Below are 20,414 nucleotides of genomic sequence, written 5' to 3'. Positions count from 1 at the left end.
CCTAGTCAAAAAGCGTTTTTGCACACATGCAACTTCTGCTGCTCTCAGTAAAACCATGCAATAAAAGTACTGTTTTCAAAACTGCAGGCCCAGTTTCAATTTTTGCCTGAGATGTTATTTTTCCTTTCATCTTCCCCACTGCTCTATTCACTGTACCAAAGGAAAATATTGATCAATAAAAGAAACAATGTTCTGGTTTAGATTTACTGAGAGGAACTAAGAGGGGCAGAATCCCAGGCTTGCGGCACGCATGCCGCGCAGCAGTTGTGCGGCCACACAACTCTCGCCCCACCCATTTTCAGGGCTCTGGTATTGTAGCCAAGCCAGAACGTGAATATCTCAAGGTCTAGAAACATCAGCTGAGTAACATCCTTTCATGTACGCAGTGATGGAGAGTATAGCCTTTTTATTCATTTGTTCACAGCCCATTATGTGCACATTTTACATTCTATGTAAAGAGCATGGAAACAGAGGGGAAAATGTTGTAATCTGAGCTAGTGAAACTCTCTGGAGGGACTGGATGTTGTGCGTACACATTTTAGTACGCTCAGCAGGAGAAAGCTGCAGAAGTACAAAGCGGAGCGGACAGAGCAAGACACCAAGCAATGAGGGAGCTGAAAGCACTGTCGGAAACTGGAGAACTCTTGAGTAAAACAAGGACCAGACACACACATGGGTTTTAAGCCTCCTAGGGAACTAGAGGAGATTGCATGGCGTTTGCTGCAACCCAAGAAGCCACATGGAGCTGCTAACCTCAGGATAAAACTAAAGGAAAAGACCAGATTTATGAGGACAGGTGTTAGAGAAAGACTGATTTACAAGGGCTTTTATTTTGCCTCCGCCAGAAGATTTGAGTTTTCTCTGTTTAGAATTTAGCCTGTGTTCAATAAAACTGAGCTCTACAGAATTCTTCTGGTAGAGCTGGCATGTTCTCTTGAAGGAAGAGGTTCAAAGTTTTTCTGCTTTAGCACTAGCTCATGAAGTCCTAATGCAGACTGCAATGCCTAAAGTTACAGCTGTCTATTTCTTTCATTATGACACTGTTATCTATTGCTTATGAATTTGCCAGGAAACTTTGCAGGAAGAAATTCAACATAACAGGATCTGTGTCAAGCTGGATTTTCTGGAAAGTTTCAGTTAAAATAAACAAATTAGTCATTTCTAAAAACAAGAGGAGGGAAGAACACATCATTTAAAAGGTACAAGTTTTGCTGAGAAGACCTAGCAAAGCGCACGCATATTCTGAAGCAAGGGCTTCACATCTGGCTGGAAGACCTGACTGAGGGAGCACAGAATTAAAACTGCCCCCTCTTCAGTTCTAACTGCTTGTGTTTTCAGTTTCTCTTTTTTTTTTTTTTAAACCGCAGTGAAAGACGTAACAGTGATAAAGAATATGTACAATTCAGTATCCTGTTTATACCCTTGTTTAGTTAGTGCACGAGCAAGGCATGCTGAAGCCGTTTTATTTTGGTATAAGTTTACTATAATTTATACTTGAGGCCTAGCTAAAATTAGGAATGTCAAATATACTAATTATAACATTGTGGTATGCTGTATCATAGAATTATATTAAATAATCTACATGTAGATTAAAAATGGTTCAAAATCTGCATTTTCATTCTTTCTTTTCATAAGTGGTAGATACTTGCAAAATTGTTTATTCTACCAATGTCACTACAAACACATCCATATTCATATTAAAAAATTGCTCCTAACTGGAGCAATTAAAAAAAAAAAAACATACAGAATGCAAGAATTTTATTTTACAGATAAATGAACTACTTAATTCAACCTAAAACTTATTTTCCCCATTTCACTGCATGAAAATGCCTTTTCTGTTTGTTTGATCAGTAAATAAAAATGTGAATCAATCCCACAGGTCCAGTCTTGTGATATCTGTGGAGTTCAGGCATTAGCAACAATTTGAATCAGTAAAATTTTCTAAAAATAAAATAGGTTTAACAGCACTCCAGTTTGGCCTACATCAGAAGCCTGCTGGTATCAGATCCCAGTGTATATTCTGATGCTGCAAAGAGGGCCTATAATCTGAATGTAATCATTGAACAGTGCGCATAAGAGTGTGCGCAGTTAGGTACAGCCAGAATTTGGTAAGTGAAACTGCTTTCTTTCCTCCTAAACTTCCTTACTGATTTACTTATCAAAAAAATCTAAAATTGTATGTCAGTAAAGCTTCTATCTTTGGCTTCCTGAACCCAGTCATCAGTGCAACAGGATCATAAAATGTTTCTCCTACTGTTAAGATTACACAGTGAGTACCTGAGTCATTGAGTTTAGGTCTCTGAGTCTCAGAAACAACCATTTCACACAATTCTTTTCACAAATATATCATATTCCTTTATATATATATATATATATAAAATATTCAAAATCATGTAGATTCTTGTTCCCTTTGTTTCCATCGGCAAGTTGTTTTGGGACATCTCTCAGAGTTAGAAACTTTCTCCGGCCTAACTCTACTCACAATCCCTATTCACTAAATCTATCCTTATGCCAGTATTGTCCTTCAATTTAAATAGTTTTTTCCTCTATGACGTTTACCTTGCAACATATTTATGAGAACATTTGTAGTCTCTCAGCGTTTCTGCTAACGTAAATCATTTTTTCAGTCCACCCTAATAAATAAGATACCTTTTCCTTTGATATCTCTATTCTGCACCTACCTGTTCAGTTTGATGTTGGCTTCTTTCAATACAGATGACCAGAATCCTTAATTTCCATTCATACTTCCTGATTCTTCTCAGAGAACCTCTATAATTACAATAGGATCCTATACCTCTTCCATAGCACACTGCTTTTGTGGTTAGCAGCTGTTTTACAGTCAAGTAGTATATCCAAGTCTGCAACAGAAATTCTTGCTATTCACTTTAGCTGCATCATCTTATACTTTGGTTATTGAACTTTATATTTCTGTTACTGTATTATATGTTCTTCTGCTTACTCCTGTATACGACCTTCTTACTTTCCCATTCCCATAATTCCTAATTTTGTATCATCTGTAAATTTCATTCTCATACCCTTATTGTGCCAGCAACGTTCATAAAATAATATGAATGAGTGAAATAAAATGTCCCAGATTTGAAAAACTTAACTAGTTAAAGAAGTAATTTCCTTCCATTCTCATACTTCCTCTTTCAGTAGAATCTGTCTCCTATTTTTAATTTGCTGCTTATCCACTCCCTAATTCTTGTACTAATTCAGTCTTTTTCAGCTTAACTTATAATTTCCTATGTGTTATCATACCAAATTCTTCACTGAAATCTACACAGATTAGCTATACAACATTTTCCTTCTCTAGGAAGGCAATATTCTCATCAGATTTAGGTATCAGACTGCTGTGGAAAGAGAGAACTTTGGACAACACGTTGCCTTTTGTTCCTCTTTCCGTTTACTTCTATCTTTCACTGTTATGATCAGACTTACCTGGGTAGCAGACTGGATTACATACTTCTCTGGTAATTTTGGAATTATACCTAGCTTATTTTAACCCTGAGTCTGGCCAGTGGTTCCTTTTCCTTTCTCCTCCCTCATGTTCCCTTTTGTTATTATTTAGGGCCATATTTCACTCTTTAACTCACATTTTACATAATTCAGAGGTCTGGCTTTTGGACATAGCGAAGGCTATGGCTTGTGATTTTGAGAGCCGTAGTCTATCTTCCTCACTGAGATGCTGCTAAAATGAATCTTTGTTTACAGATGGCACTGAAATTATACAATACAAGATTATTAACTTGAAGCCCAAAATGTAGTCATAAAATTATTTTGAGACAAATACTATTTCAGTGGGAATTTTGCTTATGCAAATATTTTAGGCTGGTGGGTGAGCTGAACTAACACTGAAAACATTTATCGAATCTTACCGCTTCCCTTCCTTTTTTTCAAATCACTTGAAAAAATAACTGCTTTATAACCAAAATATAGCTGACCTTTGCTGCTGATGGCATTCTGGGCACCTCAGTAGTTACATGTAGATAACAGAAAAGATATTAACAGGTAATTTCTTCCACGATAAATTTACTGAAAAATAAGCATTATTATGATTTTAACTTGAAATAACTGAAAGACTTATTTAAAAGATTTCAAATACAAAAATGAACATATTACTTCTTTTTGAAGAATGTAGTTTTCTAATACATTTCTCTTGCATATTAGCATATAAATTGCTATTTTGCAATTTGTGCTCTGTGAATTGAAGTAAATAAAATAATTAGGAGCAATCAGCAGGTTCATGGGCCAAATTAATTACACTGATGGTTTTAAAGTTTAGTTTATAGACTATATTTATTTCTATTTTGTAGTGCTTCTGCCAGTCTATAGTCTCTTTCATGACAAAGAACACAACTTTGCAGACAAATCAAGAATATCACTGTTTGTCTTAGGGGGGACTGCAACATTGTTGTAGCCAAAACTGTGGCAACGCACTACTTTTTTTTTTTTAAATGCTTCAGAAGGCAACAGTATTGGGAGATTCAAACACAAAGGCAGCATTTTCTCCAGGCATTGCTGCTGTTGTGAGTGACTGAATTATGGAGAACAGAAATCTATTGCAGGGAAAGGGGTATCTGCTTTACAGTCAACATTATTTTAGCCCCTGAAATTTTTGTAACACAAGATTTTCACTTTGTGATTCTTTCCCCAGCTTTTAAAATTGTAAAGAGTAAGGTATCAAAACACAGATGTATATAAAATAAATTATTTATATATAATAAAATCCTGCTAGAAGTGATCTAAAACAAGGATGAGGCAAACTATGGGAAGGAGAATTATGTGAAATCAAATAAAATGGTGTTTTCAGCAAAACTGCAACTGCTGCTATGGTCTAATTTAGCGAAACAGCCTCAGAACATTTTAGTTTAGACTGCTGAAGGGTCAAATCACGAACAGAAAGGGCTATAGTTCCAAATATGAAAACGTGTATGTTCATTCTTAACCTTGCTCAAAAGAAACATTTCATTTCAGCTCATGGAACCTCTAACAAATGTTGACAATTTAACATGTAAGTGTTGGCAGCAGCAGGACCTAAATACTGTCAAATTAATTCATCGATTAAAAAAAGAATATGCAATTCTTCCACACTTCCAAACACTAAATTTATGTCCAAAGGAAAAAAAATCTGCACAATGTTTGTCAAAAAATAAGACAAGCATATACAAATTTTCCTGATCATTTAGGCTTCACTGAACAAAATTAAGCAACTCAACTATAGTTTACCTTTTAAATCACTATCACTAAACAAATGTCATTAATTTTCTGGATACTACTACTCAGTATGACAACTTAAGAAAAATGTATAAAATAATTCCAGCTATAAAGAATGTCTGTATTCTAAAAATAAATGAAACAGGGAGAGCATTGAAAGGAAATTTAACTAGATGCAGTAATCCCATGTGCATATGCCTGTTTAGTCTCAAATCTATTTCCCATTCAGCATTTATTCCTTGATTAACAATACGTCCATTTCCTAACCCATGAATACTTGAGATGGAGATCTTCTGAAAATTTTTATTCTACTTTTCATTAAAATCGTAGCGTGGACCCAATTCCCAAATTCAATGGGATGAATATGCAGACCAGTAATGAAGAAGATAGAGTAGTTTCTATCAAAGGAAACTATTTTGGATAGTTTTTTCCTAATGCCCTAATGATGTACACACACTAATTTTTTAGGTATCACAATAATTGAGCATTAAAAGCAGAAAATATACATACTAAAAATGTGTGCTTTATCATTCAACAGTTACGCTCCTGCTACATTGAAGTACCATCTAGATACCTGAGTGCCAAATTGGTTGGTTTTTTTGTTTTTTTTTTTTTTTTTTAAATTTGTGTTAGTATTGCTGAGTCAATAACAGCTGCCTGTAACAGTGAGCTGGATTACATTCCTTTTCCTGTAGCATCAAAAGTACTGTAAACGGATTACTGTTTGCTGTGCCAAATTTTGTCTTTCCTTACATTTGTCAATCCTCAACATATGAAGCTGAGGAAAGAATTTGGCCTGAATATTTTGATCGCAGCTTACAATACGTGTACTGGATGAGAATAGTGTAACTGAAAAATCAAAACACAGAATAAAAACCCAGACCGAGTGTGCAAAATAACATGAAATAAAGATGCAGTACATTTCTATGTGCCAGCATAGTCAAACATTCCACCAGTTATCTCCTATAAGTGCATAGGCTCTTCAGCACTGATTCTGAAGATGTATTTAATATTAATCATCTAATTCTTCCACTAAGGAGGACTAGTTTCATATATTAATCTTTGTCAGTCCTGCACATAAACTTAACTTTGAATTTGGTTAAACTAAATAGCAAAGTAAAGTTTAAGCATGTGGTTAAGAGTACCCAGGAGCAATTATCTTAGTGTTAGAAAACATGATCTTATACATTTATAAAAAAAAAAAAATAGAAAAGAAATTGGAAAACAATTCAAAATAGATTCAGTGTTACATTATAAATTCCTTATTGCTATAATTTATGAAATTATGTTGCTCACTAAGGGTAAAAACCCAAAATAGAATTGTGTATGCTGGACAACATCAAAACAAGTATTATCTAGCAATTGCGATTTTGTGTCATACTTTGAGCCTTTCTCCTGCCCATATGTCTAGTTTCTTTTTTATCTTCACATAAATAATTAAATCATTATAGCCCGTATGTGTTCAATACTGAAAAATTTTGAGCTCTTTGACTTTATCCACCTTCACATAGCAAATGCATAATTCATGAGCAAATGCTAAGTGGAAAAAAGTATTATAATCAATACTTCCAAGACTGAGAATCATTCTTGTAAAAAACTTCTGATGACTAGATTTAGTAACGTAGGACTAAATAATTACTGACAACTGTTAACAGTTTATTATAAGGCAGAAAGGGTCATATCCGATAAAAATGCACAGTCAGTAAGAATTACAATGACATTGCAGTCCTGTATTATTGGAGTTTTTAAATTGTTAATGGAGAAAAAATAGCCATTTTGAACTTAATCCTTTTCTGTAGACTGTTCATTATTCAATGCTAAATTCTGCAAAGATTGCAGGTATAAAATATGAAATAACGAACCAAGATAGTTGTTACTCAATCATCCTGTAACAGACAACATGCAGTAAGTTTTTCTGATCTACTCTATTAAGCTTTGGGGAAGTGAATAAAGATTGGTCATTTGGGTTCAAACAATCACAGTCAAAGTCTCACAGAGACAGGTGAAAAATATTAGCATTTTCACCACTATTAGTTAAAATATCAGTGAATATTTTTTTATTTTAATTTTCATTATGAGCAGAACACAGGGTAAACATTACTAAATGAAAAACAAACTAAAGGCTGCCAGAAGAATATGGATCTAGATGAACAGAAATTGAAGAACAGAAAGTTACATCATACTGGTCAAACATCGGAATTAGCATCAGGAGCATCAAATGCTTTGGGATTATTCAGTTTTTTCATTACATAATTTGTAATAAAAAGAGGAATACCTAATGCATTTTTTTAGTTTGAAATTGTAAAACAAGAACAGAATGGAGCTTAGAGGCGCACCTAGGGATTTCATCCAACAAAATATATTTTTCTTGCTTTCCATTTTCTTCAATCCATTGGTTTCAAGTTGGAGTCTAATCAGAGTACTTAATTTTTACCTGTCACAGTTTATGTGCTTATGGTTAAGTTTTCAGTAACACCTGCATGATCTCTCACAGAACAGTATTTACAGTACATTTTTCTCAGTAAACAGGACATTTAATATAAATATATAACATTTTAAGGTATGATTCAGTGAAAAAATGTAATTTGAACTTTTTGTGGCTTTAAAGATTAGAATTATGATGTTTTCTTTTTATAGTGTTTAAAATTATTTTTGACTATTGGAAGATGAAATTCAGCTTCTCCAGGTTGTCAGTGTGTAAGAACTCAGCTAACTCAGAACAGAGAGGGTGCGGCAGCTGGTTCCCAGAACGCCTGGGTCTGACACTGATAGCAATAAAGATGAGGCACTTGCATAATTGAAGAGAGCAGAACCACCTTCCTTTTTTTTTTTTTTAAATGCTGTTCTTTATACTATTCAAATTCCACTGTACATGCCATATTAGATTACATTCTACATATACTGTATTAAATTACCTCATATGTTTGAAACTTATCATAACTGGGAAAGTACATGATCACTAGTATTAAAGGAAGTAAACAGCTATCCACCAGATCACCTTTGCTCTGGCAGGTCTGAATTTAATGCAATCTCAAGAAAATTAGATGGAAGCTGTTAAGATATGCTGCCTTGTACAGCTCCTAGATTCTAGAGGAATTTTTTTTGTTTGCAGACGTGAAGTTCATCTGCCCTATCAAATCAGGAAAACAGATTGCCTTATTGGATGCCTTTAGACTCTTCTCTATGTCACAAATACACATTTAAAATAATTCAGTTTCCTTCATGTAAGCATGTCATTGTTCTGTGTCCAGATGTCACTGTTGAGGTCACTGCTTTCAAGAATGCTACCTACACTGCTGCTTGGCTAAAATCTTCCTAGCTCAAGACAAGCAATACTTAATGTTACAATATAATTCCTACCATAACTTACATCAATGAATACTCAGCAAAAACTTGCCTGGAATATCTACTTCACACTTACAAAGAGCTTGCTCGTGCGTACAGCCGTTATCGAAAACAAAACTAACTTTTCACAACACGGGAGAACAAATAAAAACCTTCAAATTCCATTATATTTATCAGTTACTGAAGGCTATAGTAATTTTTTTGTCTTGGTAGTAATGCATAAACTTAAAAAAAAAAATAGTGCATCTTTACTGCCATTGTCAGAAAAAAACAATTTACCAGCAAGCATATTTTTCCAGCGCAGAGGCCTAATTTGGATCTGTTTCACTGATGAAGGTTGAATATAGTTGTGTGAAGCTCCCTAACAAAGAGATTGTGGCAAGAGGCCCAGGTAGGTATATCACTGTTGCATGTATGTACTGTTGCATCTCAACTGTAAAGGCTAGAAATATTTGTGTGTGGCTTTGTCAGATGTCTTACCTTAAGTTTAGCCAAGAGAAGTTCATGATCTTGCAGTAGCTTTTGAGTCTCATCTTGATTGCTGCCAATTTCTAATAAATTTGGTGTTGATTCAGCCAGCTGCAGATTCACCCATTTTCCACACTATAATAAGCAAACAATTATGGGCTTCATTTGATTTACTTCCACAGACTCTTGCTGTCAGGTTATATAGACATATTCACTATGGTCATAGGAGCACTGGGATCCATAAACCTGTATTCAGTTGCAGAATCAAGACTCAGAAGTTACGATATACACTTAACTTGATTTGAAGCCACACGTCAAGATCCCAGACTCTAGTTTTAACCGATCTCTACTGAAATTTTGGTTTTGCCTGTGAAGAGTAAGATTATCACAATGGGCTGAAAAGGTTTCAACAACTCATCTCCCTTTTTAGCTGAAGCTTGCACAGGCAGTCAAGGAAATTTGTATAGGGCAGGAACAAATAGGTTGCAGTGGAGGCAAAAACCTTAATCTCAAGTCTTATTTCTGACACACAAATGCAACATAGCTATATGCTGAAGACATAGAGGGAATGAACAGCCAGCTGCAGGGACAGTAACTAGCCCTATGAATAGGCACTAAAACACCAACCTCTCATTCTGTCCCAGAGGATACACAAAGTAAGGAAGCATAACAGCAACCCAAAGCGTACCCAGTTCTCTTCCAGAACTTCCTAATCCTCTCCATGCTACAAAACTGCTACAGTTTGAGAAGTATTACACTGATAAAGGACAGTGACAAAGAATGAAGCAGTGACATCACACGGATCCCACGACATATGGGAGAAGTAAATGCCTTCACCCTAAAGTTAATCTTCCTTGCAAGAAGATTACTCCCCTACTCCTTGCAGACAAAGGCTTCCAGGAAGGGTGAGAACTGCGAGGACAGAACCCTCCACTGGCAGGACTGAAGTAACAGTACACCGTTCTGAATAATCACCCTAACCTTCAGTGACAGTTGTAACACATTATCACCTTATTCTGTATTACAGTCAGACTAGTGGCTTGGGCAAAGGTGATTCCCAAGTTGCCTTGAGAGTGAAGAATCAGATTGCCAATAAATTCTAACTGGGATCGGGTACCTAAAGTACCTTAGGCCTACAGCTTTACTCCACATCCTAAATGTTGTGCAAAGAGTAGGTGCAAATTCCAGTTCACAAACAGGCCTCCAGGTGCTCATAAGCACAGCTATAGACACATACGGGTTCCTATGATAACATGTGGGAATATGAACTCACAGCTTTCAAAAATAACCACCTGTTACCCGTTTTAAGTAACTTTTCTCAGCAAATATGCCAAAAGAGAGAGACAATCTGTATTTGTGAAGTTGGTATCAACAATATTATATAACAGTTTAAGTATAGTTTAAAATCATTCTAATTATGATTGAAGTTCCTCAAAAGATAATATTCATGTTTATGAATACATTTTCATGGCACCCTGCAGCTATTTGTTACTTTTTAAACAGAGCAAAAGGAATTCCTTTCCTCAACAAGCTTATTTATTTTGGCCAAATTATTCTATTTCAAAAACAAAAGTTTTGAACAGAAACAAGTATTAACTTATAAGGAAACCTTTTTTAGACATTTAATTAATTACAGGTACATGCCTTATCATTTTATGCTGTTCATTTGTATTAAATATTTAACAGAGGTAGTAACCACTGAGTAGCAGAAAACTACCGAGCTGAGAACAAAGGGTTAGTAATTCTTGCCTTACCTTAAGTATAGCTATAACAATACTGCAATCCCCAGCCTGAACAGCAACTGAACTGACGGTTGTTGTAGAAAGCATCCGCTCTAAATTGCCTTCATTCGACATCGTGTTTTAAAAGGGGGACTTTATACATTAAAGAAGTCTTGATACACTCTTACAAGGTCCTCTGCTCACTTCAGAAAGCAACAAACAGGGTTGCTTGGATTCATTCAGTGGAAGAGCTCAGCTAACACCGATTACTCTGCCAAAAGGAGAGAACAGGTGGTTAAAAATAGACAACCCCATTGAGTTTATCATTCTTGAGAGAGAGATTTGACACACCCCTAGTTTGGTAGCATTAAACTGCCTGTTCCTTTTTGTCACCATCTGAAGGGTGACAGGCTGCCACCATGAACATCACCTGACACTGGATAACTAAAGGAAAAAAGAATCTTGACTTAAAATAGCTAGAATCAATTGTACTGTTGAGGCTATGCAGACAAACCCAAACAAGCAGCTACGCGATCTAAATTTTCACATTCTACAAGTAATAGTTTTTTCTCTCTTACTAGTTACTGAATGTATTTGCTCAGCATAGTTCTTCCTCTGAGTCAAAGCATTTAAACAGGATGAGCATGTGTATATAAAGCAGATGTTGAATCAAAACAGATTTGTTTTTATCATAGTCACCATAACGACTGCAGTAAACAAAGTACTTTATGTGAATTCCTAAGTATTTTATTCCTTCCTAATGTTAAGATAATTCCTCTGGTTCTCATTTTAATTGTAAATTGTTTCTGTAGTCTTCATTTTGTTCTAAATCAGCAGATTAGGAAGCCATTGATAACGCTGTCTTTGTAAGAGCTCAGTTTTATTTAAAGCCTGCATTCCACGTAAGCTTTTTATTCAGTGCATGAAAATAAAAGACACTTAAATCACAGTATTTGTACAGCACCTTAACTCTATTGACAGAAGCCCAGAACATGCTACAAGTAGCCTACAGTATTAAACAGCAGCTGTTAGGTTTTCTTTGACAGAACAGCTGAGAAAGAGACACTGCTGTTTAAGTTTGCAGGTCACTGGGGCAACACAATCCTACCAAACTATAGACATAACTGGCTCATAAGCATCTGCTTGCTTTATTTGTTTAAAAATATGTAACACTTAGATATATCTAAGATCTAAATTAGATTCAAAATCAGGTGGCTGCAGCATTAGAAATTAAGTCCTATTAAGTTGCTAGCATCCTCAAGCTTGATTATATTTTAAAGAGTCACCTTTGTGATTAGCAGTAATAAAAAGCCCTACACGCCAATAATCAGAATATGTGTCTCTGAAGTTCCACACACTGTGAACCCCAGCTTACACCAGAAGAATACTTCTGAATATACATCTCAAAAATGTATTGAGAGCGGTAGTATAGTGCTTTGCACATTGTAATTGCAGATTAAACAGACTTACTTGCAACGAGACCAAAACTTGGGGGAAAATCATAAAAGACTTTGAACTGAAAGAAGCTGAAGGTAGAATTACAGTATAGTTGAACTGATGTGTCAAGAGCTGGCCTCCCCCCGCCCCTTTTCAATTGCTGGCATATTATAACCCTAATCTGATCTTCATCTTCCAACCATGAATTTGGAAGAGAGTATCCAGAACTGTGTTGTGGTAGTTTAAGCTGGAGATATTGCAGCTTAACTGTTCTCTAGTACACACCCACACGGCCAGTAGGACTTGCAGGAAACTGGATCCAACAACCTTTCAATTTCTCTGTGCTCCACTTCCAAACTCTGGATAACTGTCCTGAACTAAATGGGGTTCGGGAATCAAAACAAACGTTCTTCCAGTTAAAGAATACCATCCCCTACACCAAAAGGGGATCATCAACTCTCAAGCTGCCAACAAGGGAAGCAAGTATCACACAGCTCTCTAAAAACTCCTTGAAGTACCTTTCACAGGCGCAGAGGCCTTTTGGACTAAAACAAACACTGTATAGATATTCATGAGATTCATGTGAGGATAAGAACTTGTAATCCTTGAGACAAGATGGGTATTTGTGTAACACGTGTGGCAGAACAAAACATTTAAAATGTAATCACCACACAAAACTGGAAGGTAGAAGTCACGAAGGAAATATTTTAAAATAGAATATACAGCCTTATTTTGGATTGACTAGAAGATTGACATCTAGTATAAATGTTGTATAAATTCAAGGTTTGTAAAATCTGCTAAATATTCAAGATTTCCACAAAATATTATAGAAGAGGGAGACTTTGGGCTTTCTGCCTTGTGGGTAGGATGGAGAACAGAATTTCACTGCTGGAAAAACTGATGGGAAAAAACAGCTTGACCTCTAGTTAGTCTCATAACAGGAGTTATGAGCCAATTTTGATACTATGTCCAAGTGTTTCTTCTTATTTTTGTTTTCTCACAGTCATATTTTAACTGTATTTTTTCAGGGCACAGTTTGGGCCATTCCATCATCTCACTAGGGTAGCTAGGCATAAGAGCTGTTTTTCATTCACTTTAAACGAGGAACTATTTTTTTGTAATGTTGATAGCTGAAACCATAGAAAAGCACTGCTCAAGAAGTTGACCATAAGCAAGTTTGGCAGCAGCTAAGTCAAGGATTCAAAATGTCTCATAATAAATGCATAGATATGGTACTGATTTAGCTTCAGCTACACATACAAGATAGAAACAGGGAAACATCAGAGCAGCATGCAGAGAAAAGGTAGGAAGGAACCAGAAAAAAGTATTATAGCATGACACATGGAGTCAAAGCTGAGAATTTGGGGACTGCATGATTATGAATTTCAACTGTGTTCACGGAAACAAAATTTAACAACAACTTATGCAAGCCCTTCGCAGTCTTGTTTATTTACCTATCCATCATGCTTCCTCTATCTGAAACAAACAAAATCAAAATTGCTAAAAGCTAAAAAGAAGCAAACTATCTGCGTCAGAAGAGAGAAATATCTACTTTTAGCTACTGCTTTGTGAAAGACAAGAGGAAGAACAACAGAAAGAGAAAACTGTAGTATTCATCATCTGTCTACGAGAAACAAGGAAACCTAACAAATGAACAAAGAAAACCATCTGAGTAAAACAGAAAATAAGATTAAGTCTCTGCAGTGTGAATGATGTCAGGTCTTATCTGTAACAACCACATGCAAAAAGGATTTGAGATCCAGATGTGATAACCCTCACTCATTTCATTTTCAACATGGAGTGTGTCTTATCAGCAGCTTTTTCTCTTGTATGGTAAGGGAAGTCCGAATTACAGTTTTGACAGCTGCACAGAGAGAGAGGTCCCATCTTTCAGGAACACAGGTTATATTTTGCTCAGAGCTTTGGAGCTGCCACTGTACTGTGAAAATGCCTCTGGGAGCAACAAAGTTCACTCTCTGCAAACTCAAAGATATGAGGTCCTTTACTTTGACTGGTTTGTAAATGTAACTGGGTCGGGTCTCCTTTTCTTTCCTTGTCTTATGCCTTGGAGAGTAGGCAATGAAAAGCAAGGGACCGAGGGGAAATGAGAAGGAAACAACTCCTGAGCTGATGCATTTAGTGTGGCTCAGGAAAGCTGTGAGGAGGTACATAAACATTGCTTCCCTGGCAGGCCACTTTGGGTAAGCCGCAAGATGTTAGACCCCAGCAAGCCTACAGCTGCTTCTTTTTGCTGGCTCCTGCTATCTTACCTTTTGTGCCATTTTCAGGCATCCTCAGGATCCTTGGAGCAAGGCTATGAAGAAAAACAACCTAAAAATCACCCTGGATTCACACAGAGGGAACCATGCCACGGCGAAGCATATTTGCATACATATTGCATACAAATGTGAAGGTGAAGCAGGAGATAGATGTTTCTCCTGGAAGAGGCTCCTCTTTACTAAACGCTGGCTGAGTGAGCTCCTGGGAGGACACACTGGTTGAAATCCTGGCCAAGTTTCTTTGTTCCTAAAAAGCAAAACCAAATATGACAAAAATCAGCCCGGCAGAAGAGGAAGGCAGGAAACGCAGATGTCTCCTCCTGAAGAGGTCAAAAAGTAAATGAATGTCACATGGGGAATGGGAACATGTAACACCATCTGCACCTTAATTAGGAATTAAGTACCACTTACTTGGAAATGACTGCTTCTTGCAGAGAGCAAGGCTGCTGGAAAAAGGAAACTGCGGCGTTTGCAGGAGCTGTCCCCCTCCACTCGAGGGCAGGGGACTCGGGACAAACAGGAGCTGGGCAGAAAACACTTCGCAGCGCCCAGAAAGCAGAGGGAGAAGTAAAGCAAATCCCCCCCCCCCCCAACGCCTTGCATGGCTAAGAGATTAGGACAGGGGCCACGGCCGTCCTCCCACGAGCGCGAGGCCGCGTGGGCTCCGACAGCGGCTCCGCGCGGCCTCGCTCCCCTCAGCACAGCGCGAGGCGGCAGCACGGCCTGCGCGTCCCCCGCCCCGAGGCGGCCGCCAGCGAGGTTGGGCCCCGGTAGGTAACGGCCCCAGCACAGGCAGAAACTGTCTGCCTGTTGGCTCATGGCCTGGAATCGATGAGCTTAAGGCAGTCCCCAAAAAGACGGGGGCCCCAACAGCCCAAAGACGCGAACAGAAGGCACCGGAGTCTCAGCGAAGGGTGAGGAAATGGCTCCAGTGATAAAAGACCCCCCTCCCCTAAGCAGAATTGGTAACAAAGAACCACGAGCCACGCTATATGAATCATTATTTGATAGTTCACAGATTCATTTTTATCAATAATATTAGCATAATCAAGCTATATACCTTGCACCTTTCCATTCGTCCTATGCATCACCGTAACGAAAACCCTCTTACTCCTCCGTCACTAACCCTGGACACTGTAAAGATGAGGTCACCAGTGAGGACTGTTAAAGGGCACTGGCGAGGAAGGACTACCCGCAAAGCACGGTCGCACAGAGTAGAGGAAAGATCAAACGTAAAGGTATTCTGCTTCGTCCTGAACATGCTGAACAGCGCAAGAAAAACTGCAAAAACTAGAATGCCTCTAAGATCAAAAAACTGGCAAACAGTTTAACGTTTCTAACGAGGTGCAAAGATGCATGCGATATCTGCTATTTGTTTGCTTCCATGGACAACAGCATTTAAAAAAAAACCCATACAGTAAACAGACCTGGGAAGCAATGACAGCTGATATGCTCTTCAGTCCATTGGTCATTAACTTTTCATGTCCCACTCCTTCGTCCCCAAGCACTCTCTGCCCCCTGCGTCCCTCTTTTTGGATACTATGGGCTTTCTACTAAGCATGCGTGCTACTTGCACTCAGCACTTGTCAAAACGGCACCTAAACTCCTAACGTGTCCTGAACGATAGAAGAGTTCCACCAAATTTAACTCGGGTTTACGAGCCCACGTGTCGTTGCAACCTCCACTCATATTTTAAGAAAGCTCATCTAACCTTTAAATTTAGAACACCAGCTTCTGAATGGTGTATAAATAAAGACCATTCTTTCTAGCATCTCTTATTTAAAAATTTGTCATCTTAATCTTTACCTGGCTTATACACGGGGGAGTGAGGAATGCTGACACATAGTGACGGCTTACATTTTTGTTCACTCATTAGGCACTACGGTAATGTTATTTGAATTCCTCGAGACTGTGCAATCACCTTGATTGTTTTCAAATATACAGAAATAATAAACTAAATCTTGTTGAAGCCTGCTTATCTGGTTTGCTTTTTTCTTATTTCATTACCTTAGCATGACTCAAGATGGGTAGCATAGAAAACTGAGGTATTCGGACTGAGAGCTCCAGTCAAGAACTCTTGCAGCAAAACACATTTCTTGTTTTGAGAATGTATTGAAACATCAGTGCTTTCCAAAAACAACTCCTTTCCTTGTAGGATGTAGCACCATGCAAAAAATTGTATTTCTTTGAATTCTTTACTCACAAATAAACTTGAGGAGGTTTCATACTACAATAAACTGGAGTAAGAGCACAAAAAAAAAAAAATCTTAGAGAAAAAGAGAGAGAAAGTGAGAGGAGGAATTATCATTGGCCCCCATGATAATTCTGAGGCCACTGGAGCTCTGCCTGACAGATACGTTGCTAAGCCAACTCCTCTGAACACATCTTCAAATAGGAACACACTAATTACTTGGTATCATTTTTCTTTGCAAGTTTAATTTTATTTCCCTGTCAGAGCCAATAAAAAAAACTCAAGTCAGATTTATGCCTTTCCTTAAAGTGATAACTACTGAAAAGACTGCAAAAAAAAAAAAAAAAAAAGAAGAAAAAAAGAAACATTTGGTGACTATTCAAGTGTTTATATAATGCGGAAAATATAATGAAATGAGTTTTAACAGTTTAATAAGGTGAAAAGATTAAAAAAAAAAAGTATTTACAGATGTGAGGTGAAACCATCTACATACTCTCATTTCACCTGGGATGGGGGAGAGGTGGACCAGCTCATCCTCCTGGGTTTACTGAGGAAATGGCAGACAGGCTCTCTCTGCTTCAGTTTCCTCCAAATCAGCTGGAGAGGATTTACCCCGTCAGCACCACTGGGGAGGCTGAACATTTCTGCCTCACTGGCAGTTGTCTGAAACAGATGGCTGCGCAGCCTATGGGTCAATACTAATGAGTACAAAAGTGAAGCAGTTGTAACAGGTAACTCACAGGTGGTACAAGCAGCACTCAACACAACCGCAAGCTTGTCAGCAGCGAAAACCGTGGCCCGGTCTGTTCAACCCTATCAGGAGAATGAAGAGACATTAGATAATTCATTAATCCGTCGTTTAGGCTCCATAAGTGGCAGCAGAAAGAAAATTGTTTAATTACACGTACCCTCACCCATGCACGTAGAGAAAGCCAACAGGACTATTGTTACTAAATTCCTGAGGAGCATTTGAAATTCCTTTCTGATGTGGTGTGTTAGTGCAGCGGAGTGTGCGCTCTGCACCAAATATAGATGTGAGACAGGCTACATTTTCTCCCTTTAAAGAAGGAAGGCTAAGAGGCAGATTGTAGCCTGGGTCTATTCTCAAGGCAGCTACACACTGTCCCACTAACGAGGCAATTACGCTATGACAGTTTTGCTTCATGTTACTGATTCCTGCATTCAGTCTGTATTTACAATTTAGCTGTATAAAAAAGCTGTTTCCTTTTAATTATTTTTTCAATGTTTATAGGTGAATAAAGATGTTTGTATTAAACTTGTGAAACAACAGGAACATCAATTAAAAAATCATACAGTCTGTTCAAAGAGGCATTATTAGTGGAACTGGTTTCTTAGGACCATATTTTAAGGATAAAATATCTCTGTTTGACCTTATCAAAGTAATCAGTTAGCTATGATGCAAAAAGACCAGTGAGTCATTCATTTAACAAGAGGTTAATTAAATAGTTATATTAACAGCACCAAAACATTCAAGCCATATTGTTTTTATTGTTTGAAAGAATTGATTTAAAGGCATAATAACTGCCTGGGTGGATACAAATTTCAAAAAGCTAAATTTAGAACAAATACAGAGTATGTTACACAGCTGCACTCTTAATAGCACATTACTTTAGACATCTACTATTGAGGAGGCTTTACCCAGAAAAGTAAAATTCAACAGAGGAGCTGCATTTTAAGCGTTAAAGAGCCAAGAGGCTATAGAATCCTTTTTAAAAAGACATTTATCACTGGTACTATAAATAGCAGTACTTTGTTTTGTTTTAAAACGATAACTCCATCTTGTACACCACAGTTACTTGAAGGTTCACGTTGCTGAGCATTCCTCTGTGTATTCTGGTCACACATTTCCCTCTTCCAGACCAGGGCACCTCAAACACCAAGCACATGCCAGTTCCTGCCCATCCCTCTCAGTTAAGATTAAGTGATGAATTGTGTGACACTTAGGAAGAGGTTAAAAAACAAAACAAAACAGGAAATGCTGAAATCTTTCCCCCCCCTCCCCCCCCCCTCCCCCGGGCTTATTTGTCTTGAACTGGCTTGTTAAACAGGTATGTGCTCACTGCTGACACCCAATGTAACAGGGGTGTGACTACAGGATATAAAGATTTTCTCCTTGATATGCCCTTACTGTTCCCAGTTTATGTAAGTGACCATGAACACCCTACAAAAGATGGCCTGGAACTTAAGTCCCACATAAAATTAGGACGCATAATCTATAATAAAAATACATTTTTTCCTCAATACTCCTTCCACACTAACTGAAGAGAAGATTGGCTTGTATGTATTAGAACCTTTGTGTTCCACCTATAGCAAAAACTCGTACTGCTGCACAGTTACCAGGAATAGGTGATTTGGTCCTCATTCGGGGCCTATGGGCTCCAATTTCATGTGAATACCTCTGTCTGCAGCAGCAAGCAGGTTAGTGCAATAGGAGTGGATCACACTCCTGTTTTTCCCTATAGTTGCACTGCTACATGAGACTCCTCATATGCACCACTGTTCTTTATATCACTTGCAAGTGTCACTATGGTGCCTGAGTTGTCTGCATGGCAATGTGCACTACAAGGCACCATAGTGGGGAGCCATAGACTTAACCCTGTGGGGATATTGCCTTGGATGAACATACGCCTACTCTGCTAGCTATCCTTTTCTCTGTGGAAAAAAGGGAGACAGAATGTTTTTCTGGCACTTCTTTCCACTACGACAGCTTTGCTTATGGTCTGCCAGAGACTCTGGGCTGGGGAAATTAGGTACAAACTGGTGTGACTTTCTTATCCTTGGGATAGCATAGCAGGATTCATCATAAAGGTTCACAATGCCTGTGTCTTTTGTAACTCTGGTATCTGACTTGGTGAGGATGCTGGTACTTTTGTACCGAGATTAGACAAGATCATTCACAGTGTTAAATGCTGTATACCTCCCATTTTGCTGTTTACCTTGACAATGATGGTACACCAAACAAAGTGCAAAAGGATTACTTTTTTAGTCACCTCATTGCAAGATGGTGGCCTCTGCGCAACAGACTTCATGACAACATTCTCAACACTCAACAAATGAGTGTCTGCAGTGCCCTGCGCAGCCTTCACAAAGGCACCGAGGAATCTTGCCACGCAGACTGGAATAGTGAGGACCACTTTCTACAGCAGCTGTACTGCCCTTGCATCTGGGATGCTAATCAGAGGATGGATGAGGAAGGAAACTAAGCGGGACAGGAGGGAAAGGGAGAAAGTATTATTAGAAGTAATGCTTTTTCCAGTGTAATTACTGTAATGTTAAAATTGAAGGAATAGTGCCTAAAATTTGTGTCACATTTTCTTCCCTTCCATGAAAGGAGATGGGGCACCTCTATACCTTTCTACACACCCTTAGGCTTGTCTGCTTTGTCCACTCACTCCCCATGACACCACAAATGATTATGTCTTTGTTAACCCTCTGTACCTCTTTTGGTCTTTCCAGTATCCTGGCTGATGGCTTTGACTTCTTCCAGGCCTCACGAGTGATTTCTCTCAGCTTTCTTTTGTGGTGCGGCTACTGCCTCCACAGGATTTGGTTGCCAGAAGTTGCTAAAAAGGTGGTACCTCTGCCTGCTGTCTGCAGCGTGCAGGACAAGGTGGAAGATGAGAGCCTGCAATGGCTTCCTGCTCAGGGAGGAACTGACAGGAGAAAGGAGACATTAAAAGCCGTTTTCTCACTTTCTCTTCCACGAGCTGCCAGGAGACAGGTCAGGGGATGAAA

At 38.2% G+C, this 20,414-nt stretch overlaps 1 protein-coding gene across 1 annotated transcript in view; it reads right to left on the bottom strand.

The window, feature by feature from the left end:
- Nucleotides 1–14,491, bottom strand: part of CCDC141 (coiled-coil domain containing 141) — a 93,620-nt gene extending 79,129 nt beyond the window's left edge. The window contains 3 exon segments of the mRNA XM_068948403.1: nucleotides 9,043–9,165; nucleotides 10,785–11,022; nucleotides 14,459–14,491. Of these exon segments, the coding sequence (XP_068804504.1) occupies nucleotides 9,043–9,165; nucleotides 10,785–10,886 (225 nt within the window). The 5' untranslated portion in view covers nucleotides 10,887–11,022; nucleotides 14,459–14,491.
- Nucleotides 14,492–20,414: the final 5,923 nt, after the last annotated feature.

This window comes from Struthio camelus, chromosome 6 (assembly GCF_040807025.1).
Source record: "Struthio camelus isolate bStrCam1 chromosome 6, bStrCam1.hap1, whole genome shotgun sequence".
Lineage (NCBI taxonomy): Eukaryota > Metazoa > Chordata > Aves > Struthioniformes > Struthionidae > Struthio > Struthio camelus.
This window is presented reverse-complemented; position numbering and strand designations above follow the sequence as displayed.